The sequence below is a fragment of the Acomys minous genome (genome assembly GCF_964271855.1).
Source record: "Acomys minous genome assembly, chromosome: 13".
Classification (NCBI taxonomy): domain Eukaryota; kingdom Metazoa; phylum Chordata; class Mammalia; order Rodentia; family Muridae; genus Acomys; species Acomys minous.
The window spans coordinates 26159668-26181550 of NC_140495.1; the positions used below are offsets into that span (position 1 = coordinate 26159668).

Sequence of the window (21883 nt, forward strand, 5' to 3'; positions counted from 1 at the left end):
GCCATGAAACCATGAGCCAAAATAAGCCTCCTCCTCTCTTCAAGTCGTTTTCTTAGGGATTTTTGTCATGGAGACCAAAAACACGCACAGTGACATTTTCATCATCAAAACCACAAACTTGTGTGGGCAGAGTATCTTCGTGGATGATGGATGATGGATGCCCTGGCTTGTCCTGAGCAGCCCAACTCTCATAATGTACCCTGACAGGCAGATCCCCAGAACTGCTCATTTGTGGGGATCTTCTTGACTTTCTTGCACAGGTGGTTCTCCCTTGGTTGCATAGTAGGAGATAACAGGAATGTCCACACTGCCAGTGCTGTAGCCCTAAAGACTGGGGACGATCACCAGGCATAGTTGCTTAGTGCTGGTGCTGTAATAAAGGAAACAATAGTGGCAGTTGCAGAGCTGGACAGTCTGGGAAACGGGGAAACAGTTCTGGCCCTCTTAGAATCTTTGCTCTGCAGTAAGGCATACATTGCTAACCTTTTGCTAGTCATAAGTACTGAAACGGTGCGTGGGGGTTAGGGGGAGGCTGCCTGCCAAGAGCTGGTGGGAGGAGGGAAGGGGTTGTTGGATGGATGGCCTGCTGTCTGGGCTAAAAGGTGTGCCAGGATCCAGAAGCAACATGTGAAAAGGCGTGGCTTAGCGTGGCAGAAAGAGGTTGGATCGTAGGTGACCTCATAGGCCTTTGTGAGAATACAAAGATACAAGATTCTAGCTCCTCACTGGCTGGGAGACTCTTCCTCTCTCACGAAAGAGGTTCACACTAGCAGCCGGCCTCTGCCTGCAGGATCTCTGTCTCTTCCGCACAGTTCAGGCATCCTACAGTTGATGTCATGCTGCGTCCTGTCGGACCCTCATAGTCCCTCCTCGTCACTGGGGGTAATGAGAGAGGCCCTCTTCACTCTTGTTGTCAGCTTAGGGGAAGCACTCGAGCTCACCTTCCTGATGCCTTCCTTCAGAACAGCAAATCCTGGCTATGCGAGTGTTTTCTGGGCTGTGGGGCAAACACTGACTGATTACGTACCAGGCTAATCTGGAAAATGCCTGTGGACAGCTGCTGTACACGCCTGGACTGCCGGGAGGGTTCCTAGGCCCGAGACCCATCATCAAGGCCTGTTGTCTAGCAATGCCCAGATCGTCTGGAAGACTGCTGCTAGGCTGACTCTGGCTCTCATCCTCCACCTCCTCACTCGGGGCCTCTGCAGCAGATTCCTCAGTAGCTTTCAGTGGTCTTCTGACCTGAGACTCTCGCTGGCTGTTATGACAGCCCTCCCGCTTAAAGCCTTATGGGCTCATCTCTGCAAACCTCTTCAGCAACGATCTAATGTGATAAATTTTCAACTGGGACTCAGCACCCTTTTGTGTATAGGAAAAGTACCTTCTAGCAGATTGAGCACCACCCCCCCACCCCCCAGAAACCACATGCCCCGGCATCCATGAGCAACTGCTGGGGGCCCAGTCTTCCCATCTCTCCTATTGGCATGCTAATAACCACTTCTGTGTCTCAAGCATCTCGAGCATTGCCTCCGTTCACTCATCTGTCTTACCAGTGTGTAGTAATCTTCTCATTTCATCTGGCAGGATCCCAGGATCATTCATGGGGGCCATTAGATGAGTGAATAGGCAGAATGCTTCACAACCTGGAATAAATTGAGTAAAATAATGGTATTTGGCGAGAATTTGGGGACTGGAGAAATGGTTCAGTGGTTAAGAGCACTTATTGCACCGGGCAGTGGTGGTGCACGCCTTTGTTCCCAGCACTTGGGAGGCAGAGGCAGGTGGATCTCTTGTGAGTTAGGGGCCAGCCTGGCCTACAAAGTGAGTCCAAGACAGCCAAGGCTACACAGAAAAACCCTGTCTTGAAAACAAAAGAAAACAAACAAACAAACAAACAAAAAACTCAAAAACAAAAACAAACAAACAAACAATACTTATTGCTCCTGCAGAGAAACCAGGTTTGGTTCCCAGCACATACATCAGGTGGTACTCAAATGCCTGTAACTCCAGGTTCAAGAGGTCAATGCCCTCTGTTACACTCCACCATGCATGTCATGCATGTAAATTCATGTGGGCACACACAGACATATAAAGTCAGTAAATCATAGACAACAAAGTGGGTTTGCAGAATCTAGAAGATGAAAATTGTAATCAGCAACAACTGTCTTTCAGTGGTATTGATTTACAAACGTGTATCTATTTCTGGTACAAATTATTTAGTTTTTTTTAGTAAGGATTTACCAAGGGCCTTCTATGATTCAGGCCCTATCCTAGGTGCATAAGACACATCAGTGAAGAAGTAAAAGCTTGCTGTACTATAGGGCTTAACTCTGTTGAGCAGATGGATGATGAGTATAAGTGGTGTGTGGTGTGGAAGTGAGAGCACCAGGGAGATGGAGGTGAGAGCGCTGGGGTAGATGGAGGTGAGAGCACCAGGGAGATGGGGGTGAGAGCACCAGGGAGATGGGGGTGAGAGCGCTGGGGTAGATGAAGGTGAGAGTGCAGGAGATAGCCAGTTTGCATTTGCATTATTGCTTGTTTTTGTTTTTAAAATGAAGTCTCCTGTATAGCTCAGGCTGGTCCCAAACTCCTAATTTTTCTCCTTCAGCCTCTCTAGCATTGAAATTACAAGCATGCCACCACATCAGGCTTTACAGGTTGGGATTTTCATCAGGCTGAGCCACCTTTCCCGCCCCCCCCCCCCATATGATTTTCTCTTTACTCAGTCAGCAAACCCGAGCAGAAAGAGTAGACAGGCTTGCCCCTTCCACAGCTCACTCCCCTGGGAGGAAGAGTGAAGAGTCAACTGGAGCCTCCTGTATCTAGAATTTGACTTTCCACTGTTACAGTTATCCAAGATCACATGTAATGGAAAATTCCAGAAGCAACTTATAACTAGTACTAAGTACTAAGTAACTTTTATTATTGTCTATTTAATTGTTAAATTTTAATTATTGTTAATACGTAATTGTGCCTAATCTGAAAACTTTGTCATAGATGTACGTGTAAGGGAAACTGTATCTGTGTGTGGCAAGGGTGGCCCTCCCTGGGCCTGCAGATAGCTAGGGACTAGTCTATGTGGTAACTGCAGGCTGAAGTAAGCAGTATAGAGGCAGTGAGGTGATGGCAGGGCATTACTTTAGACAAGATGTCTAAAAGAAGCGATGTAAGGGAGGACGGATGTGCAAGGAAGGCACAGGCGAGCTGGTGACAGCTCGGGGTGGCCAGGAGCATGGGGCTGCTTGCTTTTACATTGCACTGAATCAGTAAACAAAGCAGGGGCTTGCCACCAGCAGCCCGTGGCCTTTAGTGGGCCACTGCCTGCCAGCAGCCAAGGATCATAGGGGAGACATCAGATGGGCCTATGGGAGCTATTTCGTGTCCAAGTCACAGCAGAGGGCAGTCAAAACGGGAACATGTAGAAGAGACGCCCCGTGACTTCAGAGCTGGGCAGGAGGGGAGGCCGTGTCTACGCAGTGCCTGAACTAGGCTACTTTAAAGGTTCCAGGGCCAGGAGAAATGTGGCAGATGGGAAAGGCAAAGGGAGCCTATGTGTGAGGCAGGACGGAACACATGAGTCAGGAGAGAATGGGGTACCCATCCTGGATCTTATCCCAAGAAGAGCAAAGGCCTCAGAAGGCTTTTAGCATGGATTTGTGCTCTATACGAAGGTTAAGTGAGCAGTTCTATCAATAGTCAACTAGGCATTTCACGGTCAGTTCAGTTCCGCAGCTGTCTGCTAGCATCCATGGAACCCCTACTGTGTGCTAAGTACACCACTTGCTGGGTTGTGTTGAACCCCTACTCTGTACTAAGTGATGTGCTTGCTGGGTTCTGAGTGACACAAATCATGGAACCCCTGCTGTGATGCACTTGGTGTGTGTCTATGTGTGTCTGTGTTAGTGTGTGTATGTGTGTGATTTCATCCCTTCCGCTAGCTTCTTGCTTTGCAGGAAGAATCAGCATGAACTATGATATCACTGTCGTGTGTTGAGTCCCAAGAGCCAAGTGCAAAAAAAAAAAATCTGGGACCGTTGGGGAACAGTGGCCGTAGATTCAGACCAAAGCAGAAGCTGGTGCTCTGTCCACTTCAGAATAACCCGTCCTTGCCACTAGTTAAGTGAGGATTCTTGTTCAGGAGCCAGAATACACGACAGCTCTTCCTGTACCCACCCCAGGGGTAGCAGTGGGAAAGGAAAGGGCATCTCCACTCGTTCAGCCCGCCCTTCAAGTTCACGGGAAAACAGTATTTGCCCTTTAAAAAAAAAACAACAAAAAACCAACTGTCTCAGTAGGCAGCTCATCCCTGCAGTGAGACATTTCAGAGAACAGGAACCTGTCCTAAGGAACACTATTCAGACTGAAAATGCTTTCAACATTTGGGACTCTTGAGTGTGGGTGGAATTTGCTGAAACCGGGACACAGCATTCTGAGGGCTTAGGAGACAGCCTCCCAGCCTGTTCGCCAGGTTTCTCAAGTCTGCAGGTGCCTGGGCGAGTCCGATCCCAATGAACCCGCGGCAGGCGGGCCATCCTAAACACTGCTCCGTTTTAACGGTAGAAAAAAAAAGAAAAAAAAAAGAAACCCACGGACCTGTTCCCCTTTCATCTTTGCAAACGGTGCAAAATGTGTAGCTGGGCCCATTGCATCATTCACGAACCTTACAATGCTCGCTCTCACAGCCCAGTGCACGCGACTACAAGTCCGGAGGCCCAGTGTTTACCCACACACCATAATGGGTGAGGTTGCCCCAGCCGGCCACCCCTGTGTGGAGTGTATTCAGCAGCTCACGCTGTCACTCTGAGCTTCAGGTAAGAAAATGAATCCCCACGCCACGCTGTGTCACCCTGAGTCTGATAGCTTTCAGTGCATTGCACCTGGTACACACAGCTCGACCATGCCCCTGCTGGGCCCCGTTTTGAAGGCAAAATCAAAAGGATGTACTTCTTCCTAGACACAGCTCTGCTCTATAAAGGGCTTCTGTTTTGTAATCTGTTTTCGAGATCTGGTGCTTGTGTTTCTAACACCCTGTCACGTGTGGTCTGACGTAGACGTCACCGTGACTGTGAGCAAATGTACTGCGAGGATGTGTGTGGGATGGCGCAGCCAGCTCCCTGCAGCAAAACGTCCTTTGTCAGAACATTTCCATAGGGCCTTGCAACCCCGCACAGTGGATTTTCCTTCCATAGGCCCGCGCTAGCTGGGTATGGAATGTGAGTTTGGCTTTTGCAGGATTCCAGGTCAGTATCCTCACGCAGAGCATTCTTTTTTTAGTTAGGGTTGATTTCTAAGTTTCTTTTTATAGAACACAACTTGCAGTAGAGACGGGAGAAAGTTGTTTGTCGGTTCAACGCTATTATTTTATTTATGTTAGGGACTGAGTCGCTCGGGAGCTGGCCAGGAGGGTTCGGCCTTCTCTGATGGGAAGGTTTAAGAAAACTGGGGTCCAGACTGTCTGGAGAGAGCAGCCTTCCCAGAAAGAGCCGGTTCACTCTCTTCCGTCATGTCTTAGAGATTCACCGATAAAACACAATAGACTGCAGGAGCTGGTGAGATGGCCAAGGATAAAAATGTTTATTTTGCAAGCTTGAGGGCCTGAGTCTGGATCCCCAACACTCATGGAATGTGGCCTGCGCCTATAACTATAGTGCTGGGGGGGGGGCGGAGGGGGGGCGGCAGACAGGAGACTATCCAGAGCTCACTGTCTAGCTGGTTGGTAACCTTCGTGTTCAGTGAGAGACCCTGTCTCAAAAAACCAAAACAAAACAAAGCAAAACCCACAAGGTGGAGAGCAATAGAGGAGGAGGCCGACAGTCGCTGGTCTCTTCATAAGCACGCGTGGTAAGTCATAGAGTTTATATGGGAATTATCATTCTGAGCATGTTTATCTCTGTATATTGGGTAGAATTGTCTTAATGGGCTAGAGGGAAAGAAGCTTTGATTAAGCTGGAAATACTGGCAAGCGGTGGCTGCATCACTGGCAAGGAGAGTTCCCCTGTGGCCTGAGAACAAAGGCGTAACAGCAGCATCCTGGATAGGATAGGGCCTGGTCTTAGGTAAATGAGTGGGTAGAGTCATTTGAACTGGAAAGATTGTCGTGACCAAAATAGGTCCTGCGACTTTAAAAAAAAAACAACAAACCAAAAACAGGATGCAAGCAAATAGTACACTGTACAGACAGCATAAGATGGCAGCCAGGCCAATCAAAGAGCGGCTTTCACTGGGCATAGTCAGGATGGGCCCTGGAGTCCACCAGGCTGCTTAGCCATACTCAGACCCAAACAGGACACTCACCTCAGGGTGGGGGAGAGCCTGCGTCTGTGGGCATGTCTCCCTCCCTCGGTCTCCCTGCCTGTCTGCTGGGGGTTCTGCTTCATGCCTTACTTTCAGTCACTTTGTGTTTGGGTTTTTTGTTTTTTTTTTTTAAGGCATACATGTGATTTTCGTTTTGTTTTCTTTTTCAAGACAGGGGTTCTCTGTGTAGCCTTGGCTGTCTTGGACTTGCTTTGTAGACTAGGCTGGCCTTGAACTCACAGAGATCCACCTGCCTCTGCCTCCCCAAGTGCTGGGATTATAGATGTGTGCCACGACCACACCCGGCTACGCCCAGCTACACCCAGCTACATGTGATTTTTTTTTTTTAAGTAAAATGAAATAATTTCTTGGAGGCAGAAATTATTTCAGAGTATTATGGATGTTAAACCTTAATGATTAGTACAGTCAACTTAAGGTTTTCCCCCCCTTTGGATATACTTATCCCCCTTTTATTTATGTAGACGAGTGTTTTGCCTGCATGTATGTCTGTGTACCACTTGTACACTTGGTGCCCAGAGGCCAGAAGAAGGCGTCAGCTCTCCTGGACCTGGAGTTCTAGGTGGTTGTGAGCTGCCTTGAAACCAGCTCCCATGGAAGAGCAAGGGCTCGTAACCATTGAGCCATCTCTCTGGCCCCTGAACTTCTTTATCACTGAAGATTCAAATCGCTTTTGTTGATCTGAGGTCTGCCACTATTTACCATATTCAGATATTCAAACGAGTATTTAAATACTCACGTAAAATGACTGTGGTCAACCTAATTAAATGATAAAGTCACATTTCCTTTAAAATGACAACTGTGAAATTTTTTTAAAAACTGAGAAGAATTTTGTCAGATGTCTTCAACTTCAGCTTAGTAGATTTTCACATCTGTTCCTACAACCAGTTGTAATGCAGAATGTTACATTAGTTAAGATGTAAAAAGAGAAATTCAGCTTTACATAATTAAATAGTTGGAAAAATGAGTTTGGGGGCAGTTGTTTGTTTCTTTTTGTTTGTTTGTTTGTTTGTTTTTCAAGACAGGGTTTCTCTCTGTGGCTCTGGCTGTCCTGGGACTCACTCTGTAGACGAGGCTGGTCTGGAACTCAGAGATCCGCCTGCCTCTGCCTACTGAGTGCTGGGATTATAGGCATGCACAACCACTGCCCAACAGTTTTTAAAAAATAGCCTTTCTAGTTAACTCTGGATATTCTTTGATATTATACTGAAACTTGACATGATGATTTCTTCAAAGTTAGTTGCAGCAGGGACCCTGAACCTTGCATACTTTGTTACCTTTAAGTCTCCAAGTCTCTTTTGTACCTTTTGAAAAAATGCATTGGTCATTAGAAAATACTGGTCCCCTGAGTTAGTCCAAACTTCCAGATGTGCTATACCATAACCAAAACACGTATTCATTACAGCACCATCAGCCTCATGAGAAAAATCATGCTATATTGGGAAATGTGACTTCCGAAGTTTAAATTTCACGTGATAATAAAATCCTATTACTCATAACAAAGTAGTGACATCACGAAGTGACAGTGAATCTTAGTCTGTTTTCAAGAAAATGCTGACCAAAGAAACTAAGTAGGCCGCTGCAGCCTGTCAATCAGTGGCCCTTTCAAAGTGGTATCCAGGGCAGAAGGCCAAGCTGCTTAAGCCCACAGCCCGAGGAACTAACTGGTTCCTCTCCTCAGAAGCAGTTCTGTTTCAGTGTGCACCCTTAAGTGTTTGTATGCAGTCACACAAACTGATTAAACACATATGTTCATGCGTCCACACACACATGCGCACATGCACACATGCACACACACTTGCACGAATCTCAAGGATAAAAGTTTATAAAATGATTACTTTTTAGTCCTTCCATTCGGTGCCCCTGGCACAGTGCCTGCGGAGGTGCTAGCACCTACCTGTCATTGCCATTGCTTTTCAACATACTGGAAACATGAACAATAACCCTATGTCATTACAAATGTAGTTCTGACCTCACAAATTTAGAAAATATCTTAGGAAGCCCAGAGGCCCTTGAAACATGCCTCAAAAACTGCCAGGCTAAAGGATACAGTGGTAAAGTGGACAAAAACTAATTTTTATTTTTCTCTTAATTTTGCTCCCAGTAGAGTAGAATTGGGTTCGCTTTGGTCTAGTTTTTAAGGCTTCTACCTTGGGAAGTTCTGTTTGCACAATGTGTGTATTAAGACATCTGCATCAGCTGTTCTCTGTTCATCATCAGCCTAGTTAGCATGCACTGTGCTGTAGCTTTAGAGAGTACAAAGACGGGCAAACCTGTTCCTGCCCGTTGGGGACTCATCAAGAAAGACACGTGTGAACAAACATATTCTCAGATGCTCCCAGGTGGACATGAACACACAGCCAGACATCCCAGGAGACAGAGGCCGCCCAGCTGAGGGATGACTTGAGATGGGTGTGTCTAAAGTCGGCCAAGCAGGAGAGCTCCAGGCTGGAGAAGCAGACTGTGAAGAGAAAAACATGATACACTCACAAAGGAGAGGTCTTCCAAAGCTATGAGGAAGGTGGTCCATGTAAAAGAAGATGAGCTGATAGCATCTCTGGGTATGGGAGGAGGAAGCCAAGGTGGAGAAGGGACTGCTGCTGCCCTGACCGTTTGAATCTTTACCGTGAGCAGAGATTTGCATTGTTTTTTTATGAAGTAGGTAGTTCTGGCGCTGTGGCTATCGCTCAGTAAAGTTTCCCCCCCACACATGAAGACCCAAGTTTAATACCCATTGCCCATATAAGAAAGTTGGGCATGCTTACAATCCAAGCACTGAGGATACAGACTCAGATATACCCCTGGGACATGTCTAGCCTGAAACAGTGAGCCCTGAGTCCCAGTGAGAGACCTTGTCCCAAAAAACAAAATGGATGGCTCCTTAGGAACAACAGCTGAGAGCGACCTTTGACTTCCACATAGACATGCACACACACTATGATCCCCCATATATGCATCTGTACACACACACACATGAAAACATAGACATAAGGTAGTTAATCTTGAAAGCAAGTATAGCAGAATAATATTATTATTCTATTTACTTATTTATTAGATCTATTTTTTTTTAAAGGGTCTCACATGTAGCCCAGGCTGGCCTTGAGCTTATGATCTTCTTGCCTTAGCCTCCTAAGTGTTAGGATCACAGGTGTGCACCAAGGCACTTGGCCTTGCAAAGTCATTTTAGTCATCAGAAGTATCTAACCTATGTGCCCGTACCTGTACTATATGTATGTGTTTGCTCTATAGAGCTGGAGTGTGGCAGGAGACAAAAACCGCTGGAGTACAAATAAGCCGATTAACTAGAATTTCCCTATAACAACTGCATACTCACACAAGATATATTTTACGTTAAAACACACAATTTTTTGTGTTGAATTTTATAGAGTTGTATATTCTGTTTACATATTTATGTATGTAAATATGGGGTGACCATTCATCTTTCTGGGACCTAGCCCCAGTGTGTGCTCTTTCTCTGGCATAGTTACTAATTATGCTTCCTTTCTTGGGTGCCGAATTATTCACTCTATTTCTATATCCATGCTTGCAAAATAGAAGTGTTCATATGTGTGTGTGTGTATGTACATACATACATACATACTTTCATGTAAGTGTTCATGCACATCTGTGTCTGTATACATATATATATATATATATATATATATATATATATATATATATATATATATATATATATATATAAGGTGCTTTTTGTTGTTCTTGCTACGAGATTTCTCTGTATAGACTTGGCTGTCCTGTAACTCATTCTGTAGACCAAACTGGCCTCAAACTCACAGATCACCTGCCTCTGCCTCCCGAGTGCTGGGATTAAAGGTGTATGCCACCAGTGCCTGAAAAAAGGTGCTTTTAAAAACTATTCTGGGTAAAATACAAACTTGGAGGTTGACAAGATGGCTCCACAGACATAAAGGCACTTGACAGGCCAGCATGACAACCTGATTGATCTCCAGGATCCACAAAATAACGAGAGAAGAAATGGCGCCACGAAAGCGTCCTGACCTCTGTGCACGTTCTGCTGCACGTGGGTGCTTCCTCTCACGCACAAACAACACACAGCGATAATACAGTAGAAATGCAATAATACAATAGTGCTCAAAATAATAATACTCACAATAAGTAAAGTTTAAACAATACAGATTTAGGGAAACAGTAGCACAGGTCAAGTATTGATAGTTATCAAATTATGGATTGTTTTGGTATTAGCTCGCCAACATTTTTGTATCTAGAATATTTTTGTTAGCCTTTAAAATATTATTTTATTATGTGTATGAGTGCTTTGCCGGCATGCATGTCTGTATGCCACATGTATGTCCAGTGCCCACAGAGGCCAGAAGAGGGCGTCAGATTCCCCCAGCACTGGAGTCACAAACAATTGTGAGCTGGTGTGTGGCTGGGTTCTCTGAAAGAGCAGCCAATGCTCTTAACTGCCGAGCCAGCCTCCCCACCCACCCCCCCTTTTTTTTTTTTAGCCTTTTCAGGTTCCTTCATTCTATCTCAGTAACACTGCTAAGAATAGCAAACTTGTTACATGAAACTTTTAAGAAAATATTTTAGAAATTACATGTAAATTAAGCCTCATCTTCTCTTTGACTTACGTTTTTTTGTTCCAAAATCTATTGTGGGCCCTCCGTCTGCAGAGGGCCCTGTGGTTTCTGCTCTAAGGTTCTTGCTGTGACGAAGTGTGGAAGGCTTGCAGTGATGTCAGAGAGTGCAGATGCTGGCGAGAGCGGCTCCCCTCCCCTTCAGTGCTGCCCCACGTTGTTGTCGCGATTCTATTGCTGCTGTCCAGTGAGGAAGCCATTTAAGGGGCTGGTGAGACAGCTCGTTGGACAAAGGCTTTGCCGTGCAAGCCTCTGCAACCTGTGCAATGGTAGGAGAGAACAGGTTCCAGAGAGTTGTCCTCTGACTTCCACGTGCACACCACAGCACATGTACTACCCTCCACATGACACACACACACACACTAATTTTTGTTTTGTTTCTTTTTTTTTTTTTTTTTTTTGAGACAGGGTCTCTCTGTGTAGCCTTAGCTGTCCTGGACTCACTTTGTAGACCAGGCTGGCCTCGAACTCACAGAGATCCGCCTGCCTCTGCCTCCCAGAGCACTTGGGATTATAGGTATGCACTACTACACCTGGCTTTTATTTGTTTATTTGTTTATTTGTTTGTTTGTTTGAGACAGGGTTTCTCTGTTTAGCCTCAGCTGTCCTGGACTTGCTGTGTAAACCAGGCTGGCCTCGAACTCACAGCGAGCTATCTGCCTCTACCTCCCAAGTGCTGGGATTAAAGGCATGTGCCACCAAGCCCAGCTATTTGTTTATATTTTAAAGGCAACTTAAGAGGATTCATTCCAGCTCACAGTTCAAGGAGTCTTCCATCATAGAGGAGATGGACGACACAGGAGCTCGATGCGGCTGTACCACTGCCTCTATGACCAGGAAGCAGAGAAGGGTGGATGCATGCTGCAGTTTAGAAGCCTTTCTCCACTTCTCCCAAACAAAGGATGGCACCGCCCACAGTGGGCAGCTGTCCCGCCCTCAGTGCCTCTAAGATAACCTCCCACAGGCACTCCAATCCTTGCCAAGCAACTGAAAACTTCAAGACTGCCTAGTCCTTCCTTCACGTGTGCGTGTGTGCGTGTGTGCGTGTGTGCGTGTGTGCGTGTGTGCGTGTGTGTGTGTGTGTGTGTGTGTGTGTGTGTGTGTGTGTCTTTAGAAGAAAGTTAAATAGGATAAGAATAAGAGCCTGTGGAGAAAGTATATCCTATAGGAGCCTAGAGCAGAGATCACAAGAAAGGCAGAAGACACATTACCAAACCGCCGCTGGCCTGTAGCCCATGAACATCAGACTCCTGAGTCTTTTCAGGGAGGCCTTTCTTCTTCCAGGGGCACCGAGGAATCCATAAGATTGCATTTGATTGAATTCCATTTTTGCTGATAGAAATGATCCCTCACAATTCCAGAGAAGACTCATGAAGATTAAGTTAGAGACAGTGAGCAAAGCAGAGTCAAAGAACTAATGTTAAAGAAAGAAACTGAAACAATGGTCACACCGGAAACCCCAGCTAGGAGTGATGCGGCAAGTGAGCAAAGGTCTTAGCTTCCTTGTCTCAAGAACTAAAGATGGTGAACGCGTATGTAGTTTCTTTGTCGGAGTTGAAAGCCTCATAGGAAGGTGCCCTTTCCCTGTGACCAAAAGTGACACAAGAATTTTATCAACTGATGCTTGTATAAAGGAAGCTAAATAGCACGGTGGGGCCCAGCTTGTAACAGACCCTTTACAAAAAGGTTAAGAAGAGTTTTTACTGTGGCCGTTTGGTCTGTCTAACTGAATAGGTGTCATGAGCTAAATGCTGTCTACAGTCCAGCACTAGCAAGACGTTGCAGCTGACGGTTAGACAATATTGCCGAGCTGTATGGCACTCTAGAGACTGCATATACTGATGGCACAGAGCGGCTAGGTACAGTGCATGTGGTTAGTACATCTTGTAGACCAGAGCAGGGTTTTGTATCACATTTAGCTACGAGGATGATGAATTGGCAGTGAAAAACCGTGAGTTACTGTCTGCATTTTTTCTTTTAAAGTGGAAGGTACTAGAACAGAACGGATTGTATCTTGTGAAGTCAGCGTATTCATCTCATTTGTGTCTTGGGTCACTGTGTGCTGTGCATTTGTCACCGTGGATAAGTGTGAAAACTGCTGCTTTGGCCACTGCTGTATCAGTAGGCTCTGGCCATCCCAGGGTCACAGCGTGGATGGTGGCTGAGTGATCTTGTCATTCTCTGTTTGTCAGTCTTTTTTGTCAGCTTGATTGGATTGAAGAGTAGGTAGAATTGTAAAGCAGGGCTCAGGGTGTGTCAGGAAGGATAAGAGGTGAACCCCACCTGAGTGTGGGCAGCTCCAGCCTGGGAGCTTGAGTAGAGTAAAGTCGGAGAAAGAAGAACGCTAGCTAGCCCAGGTGCCTTCCTCTTCTCCTCTCCCTTCCCCTCCCCCTCCCCCCTTTTCTTTCCTTCCCCCTCCCCCCACCACCATAGGCCAGCTGCTCTTGGCTTTGCCATACTCTTCCACGATCAACTAAAACCTTCAAACCATTGCTGCTTGGACATTTCCACAACGGCGACAAGTCTGGCTAAAGAGAATAACTAGGCATGCCACATGCGTCACATCCTTAGACTGTCCTTGAGCCATCGCGCCTTTCAGTTGTTCTAACTCAGGGAGCTGGGATGAGACTCACGACAACATACTTTCCTGGTCTAGTGTTTCGTCGCCTCTTCGTTGGCCTCAGTGTTCTGCGGGGTTCATTTTTAAAACTCCAGTCTAGTCTGGTTAGAATAAAGGGGAAATCAAACAGAGAGTTCTTACCAGGCCACGTGTGGCAAGGAGGGAAGGTGTCCCTGAGGGTCAGACTCAGTCACACACACTGCCACACTGCCACACTGCCACTCAGAAGAGAAGCACAAGAGAAGAGCCAGTTGGATGGCTCCTTCCATTCTTGCTGCTTCTTTGAGCAGACACCCTTACACAGACGTACCACCCACTGAGGAGAAATGCTTACAGGTACATTAATACATTGTTTCTGCTTTATGAACTATGTTTGGATCAAATTATCAAGGTTATCTTTGAAAGCGTATAGAAGAGGCTGCGGTTATGTCTCAACAGTAGAGCCTTTAACCAGCATGTAAAGGTTAGGGATTCCGTCTTCAGCACACACACACACACACACACACACACACACACACACACACACACACACACCATCAAATGAAGCCAGGTGTGTTGACACACGCCTTTACACCCAGTACTCAGGAAGCAGACGCAGGCTGATCTCTGTGAATGCGGTGCCGGCCTGTCCTACTTATCTAGTTCCAGGCCAGTAGAGCTTGGGGATATGACTCGCCTAGCGTGTGTGATAGCCTGGCTTTATTCCCCAGGTCCTGGGATGGACGGGGAGAACATCTGAAAGGAGACAGAGACAGGTGGGTCTCAGAGTTCAGGGCCAGCTTTGTGTAGGTAACAAGTTGCACAGTAGGTTGGGGCTAAATAGTACGACCTTGTCTTCCCTGAGGAAAAGTTAGATGAAAAGAAGACGCTTCTAAGGGACCAAGATTTCACTCAGCTCTAGAGCCCCATGCAGCAGTGTCCAGTGGGGAGCCCCTTTCTATTTGGCCATACAGAAACTTGCCCTTCCCCATATTTGGACACATACACATAGCCAAAACTTTGCAGAAGGCAGGGAAAAGAGTCCCAGGATGATTTCCAACTACAGCTACTAGCAATGGCATGAGAAAACAATCTGGGGCAAGAAGGCTGGCCTTCTGCTGTTGACTTCCAAGTCTTTGGAATAACGACAAGATGAGATAAATGTCTGAGTTCTCACATGTAAAAAAAAAAAAAAACAAAAACAAAAACAAAAAACTGTTTTTTTTCTCCCAGAATTAGAAAATAGCCTAGAAATGAACAAGCCACTGAAGGGAAAACCCCTGACCATTTGTCTCTTGTTTCAGATGACAGTCATGTCCCTTTCCAGGGACCTCAAGGATGACTTTCACAGCGACACGGTGCTCTCCATCCTAAATGAGCAGCGCATTCGTGGCATCTTATGCGATGTCACCATCATTGTGGAAGACACCAAGTTTAAAGCTCACAGCAATGTCCTGGCTGCCTCGAGCCTTTATTTCAAAAACATCTTTTGGAGCCATACGATCTGTATCTCCAGCCACGTCCTGGAGCTGGATGACCTGAAAGCTGAGGTGTTTACAGAAATACTCAATTACATCTACAGCTCTACTGTTGTGGTCAAGAGGCAGGAAACCGTCACTGACCTTGCAGCTGCAGGGAAAAAGCTGGGGATATCATTCTTAGAAGACCTGAGTGACCGCAGCTTCTCAAATTCCCCAGGTCCCTACGTAGTCTGCATTACTGAAAAGGGCGTGGTTAAAGAAGAAAAACATGAAAAAAGGCACGAAGAACCAGCTGTTACTAATGGGCCAAGGATCACAAATGCATTTTCCATCATTGAAACGGAAAATAGTAATAACATGTTTTCCCCACTGGACTTGAGGGCAAGCTTCAAAAAAATGTCTGATTCCATGAGGACAGCCGGTCTTTGCCAGGAGAGGACCAACGTCTGCCACGAAGCAGAGCCTGTCCGCACGCTTGCTGAACATTCATATGCCGTTTCTTCCATCACCGAGGCTTACAGGAGTCAGCCTGTACGGGAACAGGACAGCAGTCTGTCCGGTAAAACGGGAAAAGAAAATGGCGAAGCTCCTATCACAAAAGCAAAGCCATGCCGAAAGCCAAAGACCCAAACCCAGGATTCTGACTCAACTACAGAAAATACACCACTCCCTCCAGTAACCAGCCCAGAGTTTAATCAAGAAAAAAGTCCACCACCAGCTCCAATTCTGCCACACCCAGAACCTCCCAACAAGGAAGGAGGTGACCATTTTCCCAGGGAAGATGAGAACCAGCCGTCGGATATTCCTGGTCCACCAGCAGCGGAGGTCCCGCCCCTCATTTACAATTGCAGCTGCTGTTCCAAATCTTTTGACAGCAGCACACTGCTCAGTGCCCACATGCAGCTCCACAAGCCAACCCAGGAGCCTTTAGTGTGCAAGCACTGCAACAAGCAGTTCACCACCCTTAACAGACTGGATCGGCACGAACAGATCTGTATGCGGTCTAGCCACATGCCTATCCCAGGAGGAAGCCAACCGTTTTTAGAAAACTACCCCACTATTGGACAAGATGGAAGTTCATTTACAAGCCCAGAATCATTAGTAGCGGAAAATAGGGTTGCCGAGCTTTCCAGCGCTGGGAGTGTCTTGCCAGACACGGACCACATGGTGAAATTTGTGAACGGGCAGATGCTCTACAGCTGTGTTGTGTGCAAACGTAGCTACGTGACTTTGTCCAGCCTCCGAAGGCATGCAAACGTTCACTCGTGGAGAAGAACATACCCTTGCCATTACTGCAACAAGGTCTTTGCACTGGCCGAGTACAGGACGAGGCATGAAATCTGGCACACTGGGGAGAGGCGGTACCAGTGCATTTTCTGCCTTGAAACGTTTATGACCTACTACATACTGAAAAACCACCAGAAGTCTTTCCATGCCATAGATCACAGACTCCCCATCAATAAGAAAACAGCGAATGGGGGCTTGAAGCCTACTGTCTATCCATATAAACTTTACAGGCTCTTGCCTATGAAATGCAAGAGGGCACCTTATAAGAGCTACCGGAATTCTTCCTATGAAGGTGCTCGAGACAACAGTCTACGGGGTGAGTCTGCACCCAACCCCTTCATCGTTCCAAACTCGCAAAGCTCTGACATGCCCACACTGAACTTCCAAGATGGCGGAAACACCTTGACCACCGCCATCTCTGCCACCCTGGTGGAAACACCTTCGCGGCAGGGCGCACCCACTTTTGCCAAAGTAAAAAAAGCAGAAGCCGTCCCATGGAGAAAGGAGGCACTGAAAACTGATCTCGTCAATAACTTGGATTCAACTGAGGTGTCAGTTTCTCCCACTGGAATCCCCGTCAGCACCGACCTACAGGCAGAGCCCGCAAGTGTTTCATCGGCGGGCAAAGGCGGTGAGCACTCAGGCTCCGTGATCAGCTACAGTGGCTCGGTGCCCTCTGTCATTGTGCACAGCAGTCAGTTCTCGTCAGTCATCAGGCACAGCAACACCATTGCGAGCCCGGCCAACAGCAGCCACAAAGCCGCTCCACAACCGGAGCTTAGTCAGTCCCTGAAAGAGGACAGCAAGCCTGAGGCAGATAAAAGCAGGAGACTTTCGAGCAGACCCAAGAGCATTAAGGAGAAAAAGAAAGCTATTCTGTGTACCAAGGGAGAAATAGCAGTGGAGGCAAAACACGTTGCTGACCAGGGAGGGTCTTCGGGCAAAACCACAGGTGCCGGTGAGGAAACCGGTAAAATTGAAACTTATATCGCAAAACCTGCTCTGCCTGGCACCTCCACGAACAGCAGTGTCGCGCCCCTTTGCCAAATAACAGTGAAAATTGGAAATGAAGCCATTGTGAAAAGGCATATCCTTGGGTCGAAGCTGTTTTACAAAAGAGGGAGGAAACCCAAATATCAGATGCAGGAGGAGACGGTGCCTCAGGAGAGCGACCCAGAAGCCCACGGGGACAGCCCCCTTGGGCTTTGCCAGGCTGAATGTGTAGAAATGAGTGAGGCGTTTGATGAGGCGAGTGATCAGGATTCCACCGACAAGCCGTGGCGCCCGTACTACAACTACAAGCCCAAGAAGAAATCCAAACAGTTGAGAAAAATGAGAAATGTGAAGTGGAGGAAGGGGCACGGGAGCAGAAGCCCCGGCGGCGGCAGGTGCAGATACCCAGCTGAACTGGATCGCGCAGAGGTGAAGCTGCCTCCGGATAAGGCCTTCGAAGAAGAAGAAGAAGAAAACAAAGAGATGCCCAAACTGCAGTGTGAGCTGTGTGACGGCGGCGACAAAGCAGCAGGGGCGGGAGCCGAAGGCAAACCCCACCAACATCTCACTTTGAAGCCTTACCTCTGCGAGCTCTGTGCAAAGCCCTTCCAGAGTCCCTCCACGCTCAAGATGCACATGAGGTGCCACACCGGAGAGAAGCCTTACCAATGTAAGACTTGTGGGCGGTGCTTCTCGGTGCAAGGGAACTTACAGAAACACGAGCGCATCCACCTGGGTGTGAAGGAGTTCGTGTGTCAGTATTGTAACAAGGCGTTCACGCTGAACGAGACTCTCAAGATCCACGAAAGAATCCACACTGGCGAAAAGCGGTACCACTGTCAGTTCTGCTTTCAGGGTTTTTTATATCTTTCCACAAAAAGGAATCACGAGAGGAGGCACGTTCGGGAGCATGATGGGAAAGGCTTTGCCTGCTTCCAGTGCCCCAAAATATGCAAAACAGCTGCTGCCCTCAGAATGCACCAAAAGAAACACTTATTCAAGACTTTAACCAAACAAGAAAAAACAGGTGACATGTGCCACGAAGACTCAGATCTCTTGGAGAGTCAAATTTGCACTGACTCAGAAGATAGCGACCAAAAGGATAACAGCCCTTTGCTGAAAATGTCCTTTGAGTGATGACAGTTAAGAAAGTCGTCAGAAAAAATTGTTTTGTGAGTTAATTTTAATTTTTTTTTTTAGTTAGTTTTGTTCACATAATAGTCACAAAGGAATTTTGGGGGTATTAATTTTCATTTGTGTAAACTCCAAAAAGGATCCTAACACCTACTTTAGGTTTTATCACTCACTTCACACAGAGTGCATAAAAACAAAACAGCTGAATCCTCTAACGACCCAAGTATTTCGTGAAGGCTAATGAAGTCCTTAGCTGTGGTATTTTGACCAGTGAGAAAAGCAGCTGAATTTTAGCCTAATTTAAAACTTTCTTGCGAGCACTAATGAGGACTGCTGAACTGTTGTTAGTCACTGGAAAAAATAAGGGTCCGGATCATGGAGGTGGCGTCTTTGAGATGTGTTAAATGCTAAATGAGCTATGACAGTGTTTATTGCCATCCAGTTCCTGCACTATTAATCTCTGTTAAATTAATGGGTATTTACAAAATGCTTGTCAATATAACTGAAAATATATAGCCTGAAACAGGACATTCATGCGTTGTCTAGAACTACTTTTGTGCAACAAAAACCTTGTAATATATATATATACACATATATATTAGTCACTGTAACTTTTAACTGTCTATGTCCCTTGTAGAGGATTAGAACAAGCAATAGACCTGAAAACGATGAGGACTGGTGTAGAAGTCAGTAGAGCACTTGGAATCTGACGTATGCGCATGCGTGTGCTTCTCAATGGGCTCCTGTGCTGTTCTCTTAAAGTATGGCTGAGCTGTTCCTAGAACTGGTCTACTCGAGTCACACAAAACACAGGTCATGCCTTATCTATGGGGAGAGCCTTCCCAGAACTTACCTGAGATTACCTGTGCCGTATAATCCTTTGCACTGGCCTCACCTCAGAGAATGAAGAATGGTCCAGTTCTTCAGAACTCTCTGCAGTCTTCCAGTCATCCCGAGGCCATGGATGTTGGGGGGGGAGGCTACTCCACCCAGACTTAAGGGGTCAAATAATCCTGTCGTCTCCCATTCCACTGAAAGAGTATGCGGGAGGTTGAGTGCAAGGCATACCTCTGTGGTCATGAAGTCTCAGGCACCTGGAGACGGCAGAAAGCCTAATTCCTCAACGTTGCCCCTTCTTGGAGATGCTGCAGCCCACAGGTATATACTAGTTAAAGGGCAGCAGAAGCCCCACCCCCCACTGATGACACGAGGACAAGGGGAAGTGATGACCTTCCTTGCCTCAACAGCTGCGTTGTTTTTGAAGGGTAGGAAGTAGAATGTGGGGGGGGACAGGGTTCTGCCCCCATTACCTTCTGACTCGGAAGCACCCACAAAGCCAGAGGCTCCGCCTTCACGCTTGCAGACACCTAGCCCCCTCCTTAAAGCCCCACGTACGTTTCCAAATTATTTTTTTTATATTGACGCAGACTGTTGACATTGCCCTCAAAAGTCTACTTGCCCTAAGGGATGTCCTTTCATGTGAACTAGGATCCCAGAAAGCTGGAACTCATGGTTTTTACTGTTAAAACTGGCCAGACTAGGAAGGAGGGAGAGCACACTGCTCCCCGTTCCATCACACCAGTGTGAGCGAAACTGAGAACGTGGAGAGAGTGGCCGGCAGCCGTTGCAGTCCGCTGGATCCAGGAGATGGAAATCCAAGGCTGGAAGGTTATCAGAGGACTCCAGTTTCTTGCACCAAGTATTGTGATGTCTCCACGAAGAAGACTTAGTGTGGTTTGGGGTAGGCAAGAAAACATTCAACCACCTAGAAAAAAAGGACATGACTCAAGGTGACCTTTTTATACTGTAGTACTTCGCTGTTAAACAACCCCAATGTTGGACCTACATTTTTCATTTGCTCATCTACGTTCACCTACATACAGTATTATATACTAGAGGAAAGTAGGGAAATGCAAGCAAACTCAACTTTATTTTATCCATTGTATATATGTATACCCACACTGTTCACTAGAGTCTTGTTAAGGAGGTAGTCACAAAGGGCTTATGAAAATCACTTTTGAGTTAATTAAATGACAGGCCATCTGGTGTCCACTAATTTGTTTTATCTCAGTTATGATTATAAAGCAATTAGTTATGTATTTAATTGTTTTGATTTAACTACAAATACAAAATTATTATATGTACTGATGTCTCTCGGCCCTTATACGTGGATATTTTTTAAGTGGACTTGTATGCTGATAATTCTAGACCAAAGTAAATACGGCAGAATATTTATACATAAAAAATAATTTTGCAAAGATTTTCTATAATTGTATTATTCATTTAAAATGTTGATAGCTTGTGTTAGTTTCGGGGGTGTATATTTTGATAAAATACTTGACTTTGTAATTCTGTATATTCTATACAATTTATAGCAGAGCCATTTAAAGACAACTGGTTACATTTTTTTGTTGTTGTTGATTGTGAAAATGTTATGAGTGGTGTTTAAGTATGCATCGAGCACATAACGACCAAGTAGAATTAAAGTAAGTGTAAGCAATGAACATGCTGTATTCTGTACAAGATATATTGTAATCTGCTGTTTTAGCATCTGTATTTTGGTTAGAAGATATTATTAAATGCAGATGTTAAGGGTTGGAAAGGTCTAATTTTATTTTTAGAAATGAGGAATATAAATTCATTTTGCTTGATTAAAATAGCTTATTCCTATGTTAAGTCTCTTTCTTAAGTATGTTAGTGTTGATTCCTTTGTGCAGAGATTTCGTCTTTTGTGAGTGATGGCTTTATTACACACAGCACTCATTCGTTAGAGTTGTTTCCATGCTTACATTTCATGGAGCCTACATGCTTAGGACTCATAAACTGTGATGTTAAACCAAATAGGGACCAGACACAGTGGCAGATCCCTTTACTCCCAGCACTCAGGAGGCGGAGGCAGACAGAGCTCTGGGTTTGAAGCCGAGCAGTCTCCACAATGAGTTCCAGGCCAGCCAGAGCTACCAAAACAAACCAACAAAACTGAGTAAGAGACGTCGACAGCTGGTAAATGAGTGCTGGGGATAAGCCTGATGCCACGATGGCACCTCATAGTGAAATACTCACTTGGAAGCATTCTGCTCTCACAGAAACAGATCATAGCTGTTGAATCCCAGGTGCTTAGCAATGTCTTTGCGATCTGGGCATTGTTAGCCCCCAGGTCTGAAGGGAACCCCGTTACCTGTTGTGTGGTGACTTTGAGACAGTCTCACAGCTAGACAGGGTATGGTTTGCCTGACTTGAGAGTCCTTGTGTTTGAACTTTCCTAGCCCTTCCAAGATGCATGCTTATAATAAGCTGGAGAGGGAGGGGACAAGACAAAGCTGCGCAGTTCGGGGATGTTCTAGAGCTGTGGTTCTCAAACTTTCTAACGCTGCAACCCTTTAATGTATTTCCTCATATTGTGGTGACCCCCAACCATAAAATTATTTTCATTGTTACTTCATAACTATAATTTT

At 46.0% G+C, this 21883-nt stretch overlaps 1 protein-coding gene across 3 annotated transcripts in view; it reads left to right on the plus strand.

Annotated features, from left to right (window-relative positions):
* Positions 1-21104, plus strand: part of ZBTB38 (zinc finger and BTB domain containing 38) — a 37675-nt gene extending 16571 nt beyond the window's left edge. For 2 of the 3 annotated variants that reach the window (XM_084751741.1, XM_084751740.1), the window contains exon 2: positions 14838-21104. In XM_084751741.1, the coding sequence (XP_084607867.1) occupies positions 14838-18431 (3594 nt within the window). In that variant the 3' untranslated portion in view covers positions 18432-21104. Of the gene's footprint in view, positions 1-5033; positions 5241-14837 lie in introns of those variants that run through there. The other variant, XM_084751742.1, reaches the window with a different exon arrangement.
* Positions 21105-21883: the final 779 nt, after the last annotated feature.